The following is a 12968-nucleotide window of genomic DNA, read 5'->3' as shown; positions in this document are numbered from 1 at the left end:
ACGTAAACGAAATGGACCTCCGGGTGTGTGTGTGTGTGTGTGTGTGTGTGTGTGTGTGTGTGCGTGTCTGTTTTTTTTTGTGCATTAAAATGCGGAAACCGCGGTCAGTCCTGCAGTCAGGCGTGATGGGCACGTACATGGCAATATTTGCAGTGGTTCGTCGTCGTCATCGTAAAAAGTGTCAAATAATGTGACACTGGCCAAGCGTTGGGTGATAAATTTTTCAATTTGTAGCAGGTTCTTGTTTTCCTCCCATTTCGATGGACATTATGTTCTCCCGTTCTGGTTGACCTTTGAAGACATCAAGTACCATGCCGGTTGATAGTGAGTGTAATGCGCTCTTTTTAAAAGTTTTAATCATCATTAACACCACCACCCCAGAATGACCTTTGGGGTGGGTAGGCGTTTGGGAACATCAACGGTGCGTTGTAAATGGATCATATCGGAAGCATAAACTTGACGAGGAATGTAAAAGATCGTCTTCCTTCCAAGGATTTTTGTTAATGAACAGGAGCCGTATTATTTGCCGGAAAGTATCTTTTCCAGTACGAAGGGCACGTCCACGCACTGTATGACTTCGGTTCTACTTCGTGAATTTTGAACAGGCCGTGGACGCTAGAGTGTCTGCTGCCTAATCCGGCTATTAGCGCGCAGGCGAGTAGAGCAGCATAGCACATAGTATCTGATTGCATGGCTCATATGCGCGTGTTGATTACCGCTGATAAAAGATGCAAATACGAGGAGAGCAAACGACGCGTCAGAGTTGCTGAATGCCGTACCGTATGAAGTACCGCTGCCGTACCGTATGGAATTTACGTCCTATTGGACATGCTGTATCATGCTCGTGTGCCGTATTGAAGCCGAATCATCACCATCATCAACCAAACTAAACGTTTTTTACAATTGGGGTAAAAATATATATAGAAGAAGATAAGAGATGAGAAGAAGGTGATTACAAAAAAAAGAATTTTTATTCCATACGTTCGAACGTGGTTGTGCGTCTTATGATAACAAAGTATATTTACTTATCGCTGAATATAAGCTTCTCTCGTAGATCGAAAGGAAGCGCTGGCCGTTGCTCCATAGTGTCCAATATCCAATCCAGATAGGCATCTGTGTTGATGTAAACATCGGGATAGTAACTTTTTGCATGTATAGCTTTAAACACCGCAAAACCGCGCAGATACTCTCTTTCACTCAATGCTATACTTTGTCGTGAGTGAAGCGCGAATCCAATACGTATATCGATTAGTGCTGCTTCTTCTATCGTTCGTTTGCGAGTCACGCAATGATTCGTCCTGTCTACGGTGAGTTGAACCTTCAATCCTTCCCACCGTTGTTGGCAATCTGTATGATCGATGTACCTATCACCAGCATTGACTACGCTGTAGCCCCACAACGAAGAATCATAATAGTCCATTGATAGGCTTGATAGATCATAGCTGCGAGTTGTGTCGCCGATCGGCAAGCAGATGGGCTGCACGTTCGGTAAAGAGGTATCCACAGCGGCGACAAGCCGAGCTAATGTAATGTCGTTAGCATGGTTGGCTGCATCGTACCGTGGATGAACAAAGACCTTGTCGATTGCAATGAATGGCTCAGGAAGGCCATCGAATCTTACAAAGAGAGTGCAACTGGAAAGCAAGAGTTGAAAGCAACATTTCTAATGCATATTCAAACTACGCAACCGTATACTTACACTGCACTAGAATCACCATCACAACCGTATACTGGACCAACAACGAACCGGTCACTTATGAGGGTCACATATCCGAGTGGGAAACTGAAAGATGGTTTGTTTACTAATGCTACGATCCAAGGCGTTGGATATCTGTTCGTTGATACGCCGCAACTTTCATTAACCTTAAGCAGAGCGCGCCTGGATGCATTGCGCTGAACTGGGTTCAAATTCACCCATTCATTGCGTACCTTGCTGGGAAACGAAGATTGACGTTCATTGTTTCGTACGTTCTCCATTATCCATGCAACATCTGCCTGCTCGATCTTGTGAAATAGGTATGGGCCGTGGTGCAGGGTTGAGAAAATGGATGACTCATTGACATGCATACCGTACAGAAAGTAGCGCGGCCGTTCTTCGTACCATACCGCGGCCTGGAACGGACTACCCGTTTCGGAAGCCAATGACGGTTGGTAAAAATTTTCTAAATCCTCTACCGCACACGAAGGCTCGGTGTCGAAGGTGATCGGCTGATCGATGTACAGCAGTCGTCGCAGGCAACGTTGGTAGTCGGTCAGCTTTAGCTTTTTGAATGAGTTTATCAACCTTGTCGACAAAATCACCTCCGCGGGTTTGTTGCGATGCAGTCCGCTCAAGAAGGGCAAACAGATCGGTTTGATGTGCGGAATCGTCAGATCAGCTGGCTCGAGCAGCTCGATCAGTGCAAACAGCTGCCTAGGATGATCGGGCGGCGGAAGGATTATGTTCTTGATATCCGCGAAGAACGTGTCGAAATGTGAGCCTACTCCCAGGATGAGATATCGCCTGCAACGAGAAGTAAGAGGAGGGAAAGAATGATAAGTATGGAGTAGTGGTGGGAGCTCGGAATCGGACCTACGTGATTCCGATTCCATGTTCGAAATCAATTCCGGAACCGATTCCGGAGTTGACTTTGGAGCCGATTTCGAAGTTGATTCCGGAGCCGATTTCGAAGTTGATTCCGGAGCCGATTCCAGAGATGACTTCGGAGCCGATTACAGAGTTGACTCCGGAGCAGATTCCCGAGTCGGCACTGGAATCGATTCCGCGATCAGAATCGGATCCGGAATCGGAATTGTCCTAGAAATCGCTATTTCCCCCGATAACGAAACCATAATGGACTCCAGAATGTGAATTAGTTCTAGAATTAAAAAAAAAAGTTTTAGAAGCGAAATCAGTCCGGGAATCTCCATGAGAATGGATCTTTTATAAGTAAATTTTGATTTTTCGTGGTTATCAATACCCAAACGCCGATCTAGTGGCGATACCGAAACTGACTCCGTTTGGAAGCCGTTTCTAATATAGGAGCCAATTCCGATTCGAGAGCGGATTTCGATTCCGGAATCGATTCCAGAATCGATTCCGATTCCGAAACTTATTCCGATTCCGGAGCCGATTCCAGAATCGATTTCGGAAACTGAAAAACATCATTTTTCCCATCACTTATATGGGAAAACAAGAGACATACAGAGAGAGAGATAAATAGAAAGAGACATAGCGAGAAAGAGAGTGTGTGTGTGTGTGAGAGAGAGAGAGAGAGAGAGAGAGAGAGAGAGAGAGAGCTTGGGGCAGTCATACTCCGCCCAAAGATACTCACGAAACAACATTTTTCTGCACACTGGTTTTGGCCGCCAAGGCGTACCATTCACTGATAAGCACGGCCGTGCTGCTGATTATTTCATTAACGTTAGCTATTCTTTTGTGTACCTTCTCAAAGGATACGATCCACGGTGCGAAAGTTGCCTCTTTGCCTGTCTGGCTGTTGCTTTCGAGGCTGAATAGGCCACATGTATCCAAATTGAACAGCTGCAAATTATCACTTACCGGCTGTTGCTGCAACTTGTTCCACTCCGACTCGAGTGTCGGTGGAGTTATCTCAGCATCTGGTACATGCGTCTCTTCTACCACGTTGTACCTCATCATGTTGTACAGTATCGAAGAACAGAAAACGAATGCACCACTCCAACCGGGGCTTTAGTTATGTTTGGACTCACCTGCATCTATTTTTGCTGTAGAGTACTGGACTTGCGTTTTTGTGGGCTATAATATTTTCTCCGTTTTACTTTTTCTAATTCCACATTCTTCCGAACCAACCAAGGCCTGTTGAACGCGCAACGAAAGTGAAAGTCATAAACAGCTAGAAGTAAAAGGAAAGCGAAAGTGAAATGAGTTTTCTATCGTGGGATTGTAATCTTGTTCAATTTATGGCGCTATTAGAGCCTCGAGGACGGTTTGCAATGGATGATCCATCCGTATAGAGGTATCGTTTGAAGGGGAAAGGGATAAAACATCCAGGAAAGTTAAATGGAAAAGTGGAGAGCAGAATTAAAATGAATTAGATAGGCTATTACTAATCGATGCAATAACTTTCGCGTACATCGGTGAGTAATGAAGAATAAAACAAACACATTTCGATAAAACAAATTAACAGCGTTGAAAGGGCATTAGTTAGTTCACAAGACCTTGGTTTTGGACTTCAGAGCAGTTGCTCCCAATCATAGACTAGGAATTAGTCTAATAGTGGCTAGTAATTAAGAATTGAGTCGCATATCCTCTCCAGCTCTTGCTCTGATAAAAAGAATTCGACTCCAAATCAAATCCGGATTCAACTCCGAAATTCCAAAAGACTCTGCAAGCCTCTGGAAGATGAACTCAGCCGAGTCCAGACGATCAGATTGGTCCAGAATCGTCCTGATTTAATCGGATTCTGGATATCTAGGATTGGACATCCAGAAATACCCTAACACCAAGTTTCTGTCACTGTTCTGATCTAATTCTAGATCTGCGAGAGTGTATCTGTTCCTGTGTTTCAGGAACTGTATCTGCTAATGTTCCCGATATTGTCCCATTGCACTTCCGCTGTACCAAGCCTAAGTCACCAGCTCTGCTAGACTTTTACTGGTCCTGTTTACTTACTGACCATATTTTCTTGAACAGGAATCGTAGATTTGTTGAAAGTTACTACAGATGCACAGGGATCTAGTATATCCAGGTATTGCACCTTCAAAATAGTCAGAATTTGTTAACAGATCTCAAGGAAACGACCATCGTCATTTGTAGAATTAAGATCATTGTAAAAATACCTGAACTTAAGTACAACTTTGAACTTTTTCATTTATCCTATCACATTCTATTGATTCTATTCCGAATAAAGAAAGCACGGATCGAACTACCAACTCCCATCCATGTGCAAACTTTTCATACGTCCTAAAAACCCGCTTTTCCTCATTCACACAGGAAGCTACCATCGATGCGGACATGACGGATTCCAGCTCGCAGAGTGACGACACGAGCTGCGGTAGCAGCCGCACGGGCAGCCGGGGCAGTAACGGTGGCCGTTCGGGCCAGGGCGCCGCCGGCAATGGTAACAGCAGCAGCAGTAGTGCGGCCCGCCGTCGCCGTCAGCCCGTTCCATCAATCGTGGAATTTACTATCTATCCTACCTAACCTACCTACCCCAGTCCCTGCGGGAAGTCATACCGCATGTGAAAAAGGAGCGCCGGCTGTCGAAGATCGAGACGCTTACGCTGGCGAAGAACTACATCACCGCGCTAACCGACGTCATTATCGTGATGCGGGGCGAAGGTGAAGCGGCCGCGGCCGCCAATGCTGGCCTTCCGCTGGCAGGTAGCAGCAGTAGCAGCACGTTACCGCTAGCCGATGCTGGCGCACTAGCCCTGCAGAACAACTGTCTTGCAGCAATCCCGACCAAAGCGCAGCAACCGGAAGTCGTGGGTCCGTGTCATGCAGCCGATGTGGATCCGATTACCACCTCGCTCGACCTCATCTCCGCGTCCGTCGGCACGGCGCTCGACTGCCACGAGCGCGTCCTGCAGCATCATCACCTGTCGCTAGTGCCGCACCATCCTCATCACCATCATCATCAGCAGGTGCAGGACGGTACAGGCAGTGGCGGTGGTGGTGGTAGCAATAGTAGCAGCAACAGCAGCACCAGCACGACAAGCAATGGCAGTCGCAGTACCGCGAGTGTAACGCCAAATCCACCAACCAACTCCACCGGCAGCATCGTGGATGTGTCCGCCGTGACAGGAACGAATGGGCACCATCCGCACCATCACCATCACCACCAGCAGCAGCAGCAGCAGCAGCAACAGCAGCACGGTAGCATAAACAACAATCACCTTAATACCCACCATTTCAATAACAATAGCGCTAGCAGTATAGATATCGAAAACAGCTTCTACGAGGATCCATTTCAGATGATGTAATCCCCCATTCTTGACTCGAACTGTACACCGCCTTGTTTGAGCATTGTTTGATGCGTCACTTTTATTTTCTAATTTATTCATTTTTGAACGGGATTTTAACGATATTTTGAAGCATTATTATGGTCTTTAGTATCCGTGTTTATTTCTTAAGAAATCTTTACATTTTAACGCTACCCACCATCAACCCCTAACTTTACAGTTTTTTTGTGGGAAAATCAAGCAAACACATACTGCAATTTCCGCGACGAATCAAAGCGTTAACAAGCAAAACTCCATCACAAACTACTGCTCAACTGTTTTCCCTTCAAACATATCCCAGCCATTCGTTTCAACGGGCACCACCAGTTGACCAGATGTTTGTTTTCCTCCGTCTCTTTTTCAATATACTTTTTCTACTTTTTCAAGCACCCGACCACTCTTGGGAATCGTTCCACGTGGCGCCAACCAACCGTTCACTACGAGCGTACTTCAACGAATCTTGATCCAAACTTTCAATCATAACAGCTGCTCGGTACTTCCTTGTTAGTGAGAAAGTAACAGAGGAGCCGTAATAACTTTTGCCCGTTATTACTTGCACGGCAGGTGAGTACAGTCAGGTGATGGTTGTAGTAAAATTAAAATAAAACTAAAAAAGGTACAAACATTACCGAGCTGTGTCCGCGAACCAGTTACAACAGGTGTTTTCTACTAAAATGATTGCACAGAAGTAGAGAAAAAAGGGAGCAATCGAATGGTTCGTTATTAATTATCTGTATGCATAAATGTTTCACTCAATTACTTCGATACCAGTTTCCATCAAACGAGGTAAATTGTGCACAGAATATTCGAGTGCGGTAATTAAAACACCCCGGTTGAATGAACAATCACTGCCTTTTGCTGCGGTTGGTTAACAAATAAGGGCAGAAATGTATATTATCCACATCAACTCACAATAGTGGTTTATGCAATAGGAAAATTATCATGGGAAAATGTAATACCGAGCTGATTGGAGATAATTTCTGATCAAAGCGATGTGAGCTACTGCATTTATGTTTCAATACAGTGTGAACCTCCTAGCAGTGGCCCGTTGGTCTCTTTGATACATGCGTCAGCTCCTACAAGGCCGTACAAAATCGATTCTCAACCGAACCGCGGCCCTCAAAAGCAATTAATTTGATTAATCTAGCTTCGATGTTGTAATAAGTTTTCTCAAACCTGTATAGGGCCAGTTAAGCAGTTGTATTTAACGATTATTCAAGACAATGACAACACAAACCCTGATGTTATTTTATGTTATGAGAATTTTTTAAAATGTTTCCTCATAACTGGTACATACAGCTTAGCGCTAAGGCTTCATTCCAAGAATAATAAATACATTTTAAAAAACTTTTAAATCGTAAGAGTGATAGAAACCATGAGAATAAACTAAGCGGACAATACAAGTAAATTAAATAAATCTTAAAATCATCTGATTTAGCTAAGACTCAAAATAACTACAATTAAGAGAAATATCAAAGAAGTAACAATAAAAATCAGTAATAATAAGCAAAATCATCAGTTGTATGTGTTTGAAACAATCCAAAACAAATGTAAAAGATTGCAACAACAAAAAACAATTCGAAAAACAAGATAAACCTAATCAAAATAATTGACCATTGATAAAGTACTGTCATTAAAAGGTGCAGTTAATACTACACAAACCCACTGAATTACATCCGCCAACATAACAACAACAAGCAACACAAGCGTAGCGTAAGATTAGATAACTCGGCCAATCGCTAATCTACAGCGATTCAATCCGCAACAGCATGACTCGTCCAAATGGTAACGGCCTCACCAACACACTCACACATGCAGGGCCACAAAGCGACCATCTATCGTAACCGGTTCAGCAGCCAGAACGCGTACTATCATCACTCGCTTCTCGCAAGATCGTTCGTGTGTGCGCACGCAAACACAGGCCCGTCAGTCATCCGTCAAGCGGCCGAACGAGAGGAGGCGGCCCCGGTTTGCGTCGATCGGCCAGTCAAAGTAAACAAAGACGCTCACATTGCGTTCGTCCACTGGCGATGGCGATGAGTTCCTACAGCACGGTGGACATGCTGCTCGCGGTGCTGGTGCTGCTGCTCCTTACCCCCGTCCTGCAGTGGCTAATCCGGCGTGTACAGATGAGCCAGATTTACGACAAGATACCCGGCCCGAAAGCGTACCCGTTCGTTGGCACGCTGTATTTGCTGTTTGGCAAAAAGTCTCACGGTAAGAATCTTTCCCATACGCGCCCGCGCGCATGTGTGTGTGTGTTTGTGTGCTTTGGAGAGCCTGAAAACTAATCCCTCCCGGAGTGAGTGATGTGCAGAGATATTCACGCTGATCGATCAAAGAACGCGCCAGTACGATGGCATTCATCGCATCTGGGTCGGGATGACGCCGGAGGTGCGGCTGAGCCGGGCCGAGTACGTCGAGCAGATCATCGGTGCGAGCAAGCACACGGAAAAGGCCACACTGTACCGCTTTCTGGGCGACTGGCTCGGGGAAGGTTTGCTCACGTCCAAAGGTATGCCTGCTGGGGCGCGCGGTTTTTGCGGGCCTTCTCACAGTGTGTGTGTGTGTTTGCATCCGTCTAATGGGTTGCCTTTCTTTCCCGGTTCACAACATAAAGGCGAACGGTGGTTCCAGCACCGGAAGCTCATTACGCCCACCTTCCACTTCAACATACTGGACGGCTTCTGCGAGGTGTTTGCCGAGAATGGGGCCGTGCTGGTTGAGCGCCTGCAGCGCCACGCCAACACTGGTCAGCCGGTCAACATCTATCCCTACGTAACGAAGGCGGCGCTAGATGTAATTTGCGGTACGATGCCCGTTTGTGTGTGTGTTGCCTTTCCCCCTCCCGGATGATATAATACTGATGAGATCGAATATGCTTGTCTCTCATCCCAATCGACAGAAACGGCAATGGGTGTGCAGGTGCACGCACAAACGGCCGGCGAAGACAACGCGTACGTGAACGCCGTCTACGAGTAAGCCCTGGCGTGCCGCACCCCGCGAGACATTCAGCTTAATGAGCTTTGGTTGGTCGTTGCAGATTAAGCTCGCTGTTTCTGGAGCGGCTCGTGCGTCCCTGGCTGCACCCGGACTGGACCTTCCGCCGGTCGGCGCTGGGTCGCCGGCAGGCGCAACTCCTTGCGATACTGCACGGTTACACGCGCAAGGTACACACGCTCACGGAGCGGAGGTTTCGATTTGCAGCCTCAATGCGGATGCGTTTAAAATGGGAAAACTCATCCCTCTTGCGATAGGTTATTCAAGAGAGGCGACGTACATTGGACCAGCAGCACGCAGGGGAGCGCAATCGACCGGAGGCAGTGGGTGATGGTCTGGGACGTCGCAAGCGGTTGGCCTTTCTCGATCTGCTGCTGCAAAGTGCCACCACGGGCACGGGCAGCCCGTTGCTGACCGATGAAGATGTGCGCGAAGAGGTCGATACGTTCATGTTCGAGGTAAGACACGAATGGAAAGATAACTTATCGATGATGGTTGTGCCGAATGTTTAATGCTGTTTTACACACACACGCGCGCACAGGGCCACGACACGACAACGGCTGGGATGAGCTGGGCCCTGTTTCTGCTCGCCCTCCATCCGGAGGTGCAGGAGCGCGTCCATCAGGAAATTGATTCCATCTTTGGCGGAAGCGACCGACCCGCCACGATGCAGGACCTGACCGCGATGCGGCTGCTCGAGCGCTGCCTGAAGGAAACGTTGCGCCTCTACCCGTCCGTCGCGTTCTTCGGCCGCACCACCAGCGAGGATGTCACGCTCGGCGGGTATCACGTGCCGGCCGGTACCATCGTCGGCATCCACGTGTACAACGTGCACCGGGACGAGCGGTAGGATGTTGCGGGGGGTTTCGTTTTTTTTTTTTTTTTTGAGTCGCTGGCAGCTAATTTTACAATCGCACTCAATTCTGCGCTTCTCTTTCTTTGAAGATTCTTCCCGGATGCGGAAACCTTCGTTCCGGATCGCTTCCTGCCCGAGCGTACCGCGGAAAACCGCCACCCGTACGCGTACATCCCGTTCAGTGCGGGGCCGAGAAACTGCATCGGGCAGAAGTTTGCCCTGCTGGAGGAGAAGTGTCTTGTTTCGTCCATCCTGCGCCGGTTCCGCATCCGGTCGCACCGGACGCGCGCCGAACAGCTTATCGTGAATGAGCTAATTACCCGACCGAAGGATGGCATACTGCTCTATCTGGAGGAGAGAGAGTGGTGAGCTGGAACGATCGATGCAATTTCGAGAAAGGTGTGGTTTTTCTCTCCCTGCACAAGACGGTCAGGATTAAAGTGCTTAATAGAAGCGAGCCTTCACCTTCATCTGGCCCGGAGCTGTGACAGCTGCAAAGCCGATAATCCAAGGTGCATTAAGCGTATAAAATATTCAACCTTCGCCGCACATTGCACCGGCGCTGGGGGGACAGTAAAGTTAATTATTTCATTTCTCAAACCAAACCGCCACGAACGGTCAAAAGCAAACACAAACACACACTTACACAGAGCGACGTATTTCTGTTCCCTCGGGACGATAAGCGAAATGGGAGCTACCGGATGGTGCGCTGGTTTTTGGGTTCCCAGAGATGGAAGAGGATGAGGAGGGCCACGTTGGTATGTTGATTATTCAGTCCAATTCTTAAATTTGCATTGCAACCGACTCCCAGAAGGGGGCGGTAGCTGGGATGTACCCGGCCAGTGGTTTTCTCGCTGGAAGGTGGTAGGTGGGGAACACGGGAAATTCATCTGAAATGCAAACAAATTGTGATTGCAAAAGTACGAAACGGTGTGGAGCGAGAGAAAACAGGAGAACAGAAAAAGTACACAAACACACACACACACGCACACACACACATACAGAGCACAATAAAATGGCAACAATGGAGCACCGTGTTTTCCGGGAGTGGCGAATGCCGGGATGGAAGTTTAAAAGTCAATATACTGCAGCAACACAGCACTGGGAGAAAGCGTTTGTTTTGAGTTTGGTTTCGGGAGGCAAAAAGTTGGCTTAAAGAGCGAAAGATATATTCCATACAAGCAATGGTACCCGGTTTACTGCATTCTTTCTACTGCAATGATTTTTATTCTGCCAACGAAGAACGATTGATTGGTGGATGAGTAATTGAGTTTTAGAAATTGTTTGCAAATGTTTAGAGCATTTATCAAACCGGATTGCTCAATCTTTTTTCTGATAAAACTAACCTAATTATCATCATAATTTTAGACAAAATACGACTAATGGACTCTAACGCACGACACATAATGTATTGCTGTAATGCACGTTACATACATGCAGGCGTATATTTTAAGTTGCTTCAGTAATTCAATGTTTTGCGCTCTGTATACGCTTAAAGAACAATGCGTTAGTTATATTCTTCAATTTACGGGCAATTTCACTTCAAAATGAAACCTTCTCATAATTTTTACATTTTGAAGAGGGTCTTATTTAATCCTAAATACACCCTTCAACGTTTGACATTCCTTTCGAACATGCGCTATAACGATAAATTACGTGTCATATTTTGTTTCCCGCGAATTTGGTTGTTTCCCCTCTACAACCAAAGCCCATTCTGCATTCGTTCCAAAGCAAGACAGGAGCAAAACAATACACGCAACAACACCGTGTGGATGCGGGTGTGGTAACGGCGCTAAGCACAAATGTCTCATTTGAATATTTCGGCGTAATTTTGCGATAATTTATCTCACGCTCTGTGATTCGGTGATTCGGCTACCAGCGGCGTAGCGTTTGTTGCTAACCCCCGCCGTCAGCGACGCCGATCATCATCATCATCAGCAGCATGATGCCAGCAGTGCCGCCGGTTGCCGTGCCATGCTCCTGCAGACACACATTATCATTAATCTTGCCACGCGTGTCGTAACCGCATGCCCACATCACACCGGCAGCGGCGGTGAAAAAAAAATACATCGGTGAAAAGGTCGGTGTGCCACGAGCCCGGTGGCAACGGGAAAGCTTTTAACCGGTCACTGATGTTTTGTGTGAGAAATTTTCACACCCGGAATGAAGCCTAGCCCACCCGGAATCGCAAGCGCGCTGAAGGTGTGAGAGTATTCCATTTGACGCATAAATAAGGTCGTCGGGAATAATGTTGCCTTCCCTTTAGCGCTTTGACGTTTCCCAAGAATGGCGCAAAAAACAACATTAATTTACTTTTAAATTGCGCGTTCCCTACGGAGAACCTTTTTTCGATACCTTTTTGTCATTCCCTCTGACTGATTTCACGTGTCTTCCTGCTGCTAAGTGAGTTTGAAAAATGTGCCTTCCGTTGGATGGTCATATTAATTAAATCTTTGTGTCCCTGCTCTCACGCAAAGGTGAGGCCATTAACTGGGATGGGAATGTCTAGAAAGGAAATTGCACGCTAGTGCCTTCGCTAAGACGTCAAACTTGCGTCACATAATTTATCATTGACGTCTTCTAGTCTATGTTGCTTTGTCAAGGGATTTTCATGTTTTTTTTTTCAATCTAACATTTCCGTATAATATATAACTTGACATGTTTTCATTTCATTAAGTTTTTTCGGTATATGACGCAACTTTTGATTTTCATACTTGTGGAACTTTTTACTAGAGATTAGTTCTTCTGATTTTGATTTAGATTAATAAATATGAACGATTGAAATGGAATAGTGTAATGAATATATAAGTTTAAGATTATTTAATCTCCAAACATTTATTAAAAACTTATATATTTCCAAAGAATCATGAATCTTCGAAGCATTATGCACCAATGAAGATAATCTTAAAATGCATCAATCTTAAGAAATGTATGATCGATAGAGACTAGAGAATCATGATAATAGCTAATAGGGATTCATGAGTCTCTTTTTTTTCTCCGTAAATCTGTTACAAATTAATTATATTCAAAATCATCCATCTTCAATGATTCATGAATTTCCAGAGATTTTAGTGAATCTTAGTGTAACAATTAGTGAATCTTTGGCTATTCATAATTATTTAGACATTCATTAATCATTAGAGAATCA

General features: G+C 45.9%; 2 protein-coding genes across 3 annotated transcripts; one reads left to right on the top strand and one right to left on the bottom strand.

Annotated features, from left to right (window-relative positions):
- Positions 1 to 1025: 1025 nt before the first annotated feature.
- LOC121595614 lies at positions 1026 to 3637 on the bottom strand. Its single transcript, XM_041919699.1, has 4 exons — positions 3315 to 3637; positions 1700 to 2503; positions 1365 to 1634; positions 1026 to 1113 (listed from the first exon to the last, which is right to left on the bottom strand). Exons 1-4 carry the CDS (start codon positions 3635 to 3637, stop codon positions 1026 to 1028), a joined length of 1485 nt encoding a protein of 494 aa, XP_041775633.1.
- A 4214-nt stretch (positions 3638 to 7851) lies between these two features.
- On the top strand, positions 7852 to 12548 carry LOC121596970 (cytochrome P450 4C1-like). 2 transcript variants are annotated; one of them, XM_041922398.1, is made up of 8 exons: positions 7852 to 8181; positions 8282 to 8479; positions 8585 to 8773; positions 8870 to 8942; positions 9008 to 9134; positions 9222 to 9422; positions 9506 to 9810; positions 9910 to 12535. In XM_041922398.1, the coding sequence occupies exons 1-8, from the start codon at positions 7995 to 7997 to the stop codon at positions 10187 to 10189; spliced, it is 1560 nt and encodes a 519-aa protein (XP_041778332.1). In that variant the 5' UTR covers positions 7852 to 7994; the 3' UTR covers positions 10190 to 12535. The 2 variants fall into 2 exon arrangements, with proteins under 2 accessions (XP_041778332.1, XP_041778333.1); XM_041922399.1 differs by having other exon boundaries at positions 8109 to 8181; positions 8268 to 8479; positions 9910 to 12548.
- Positions 12549 to 12968: the final 420 nt, after the last annotated feature.

This window comes from Anopheles merus, chromosome 3R (genome assembly GCF_017562075.2).
Source record: "Anopheles merus strain MAF chromosome 3R, AmerM5.1, whole genome shotgun sequence".
Lineage (NCBI taxonomy): Eukaryota > Metazoa > Arthropoda > Insecta > Diptera > Culicidae > Anopheles > Anopheles merus.
This window is presented reverse-complemented; position numbering and strand designations above follow the sequence as displayed.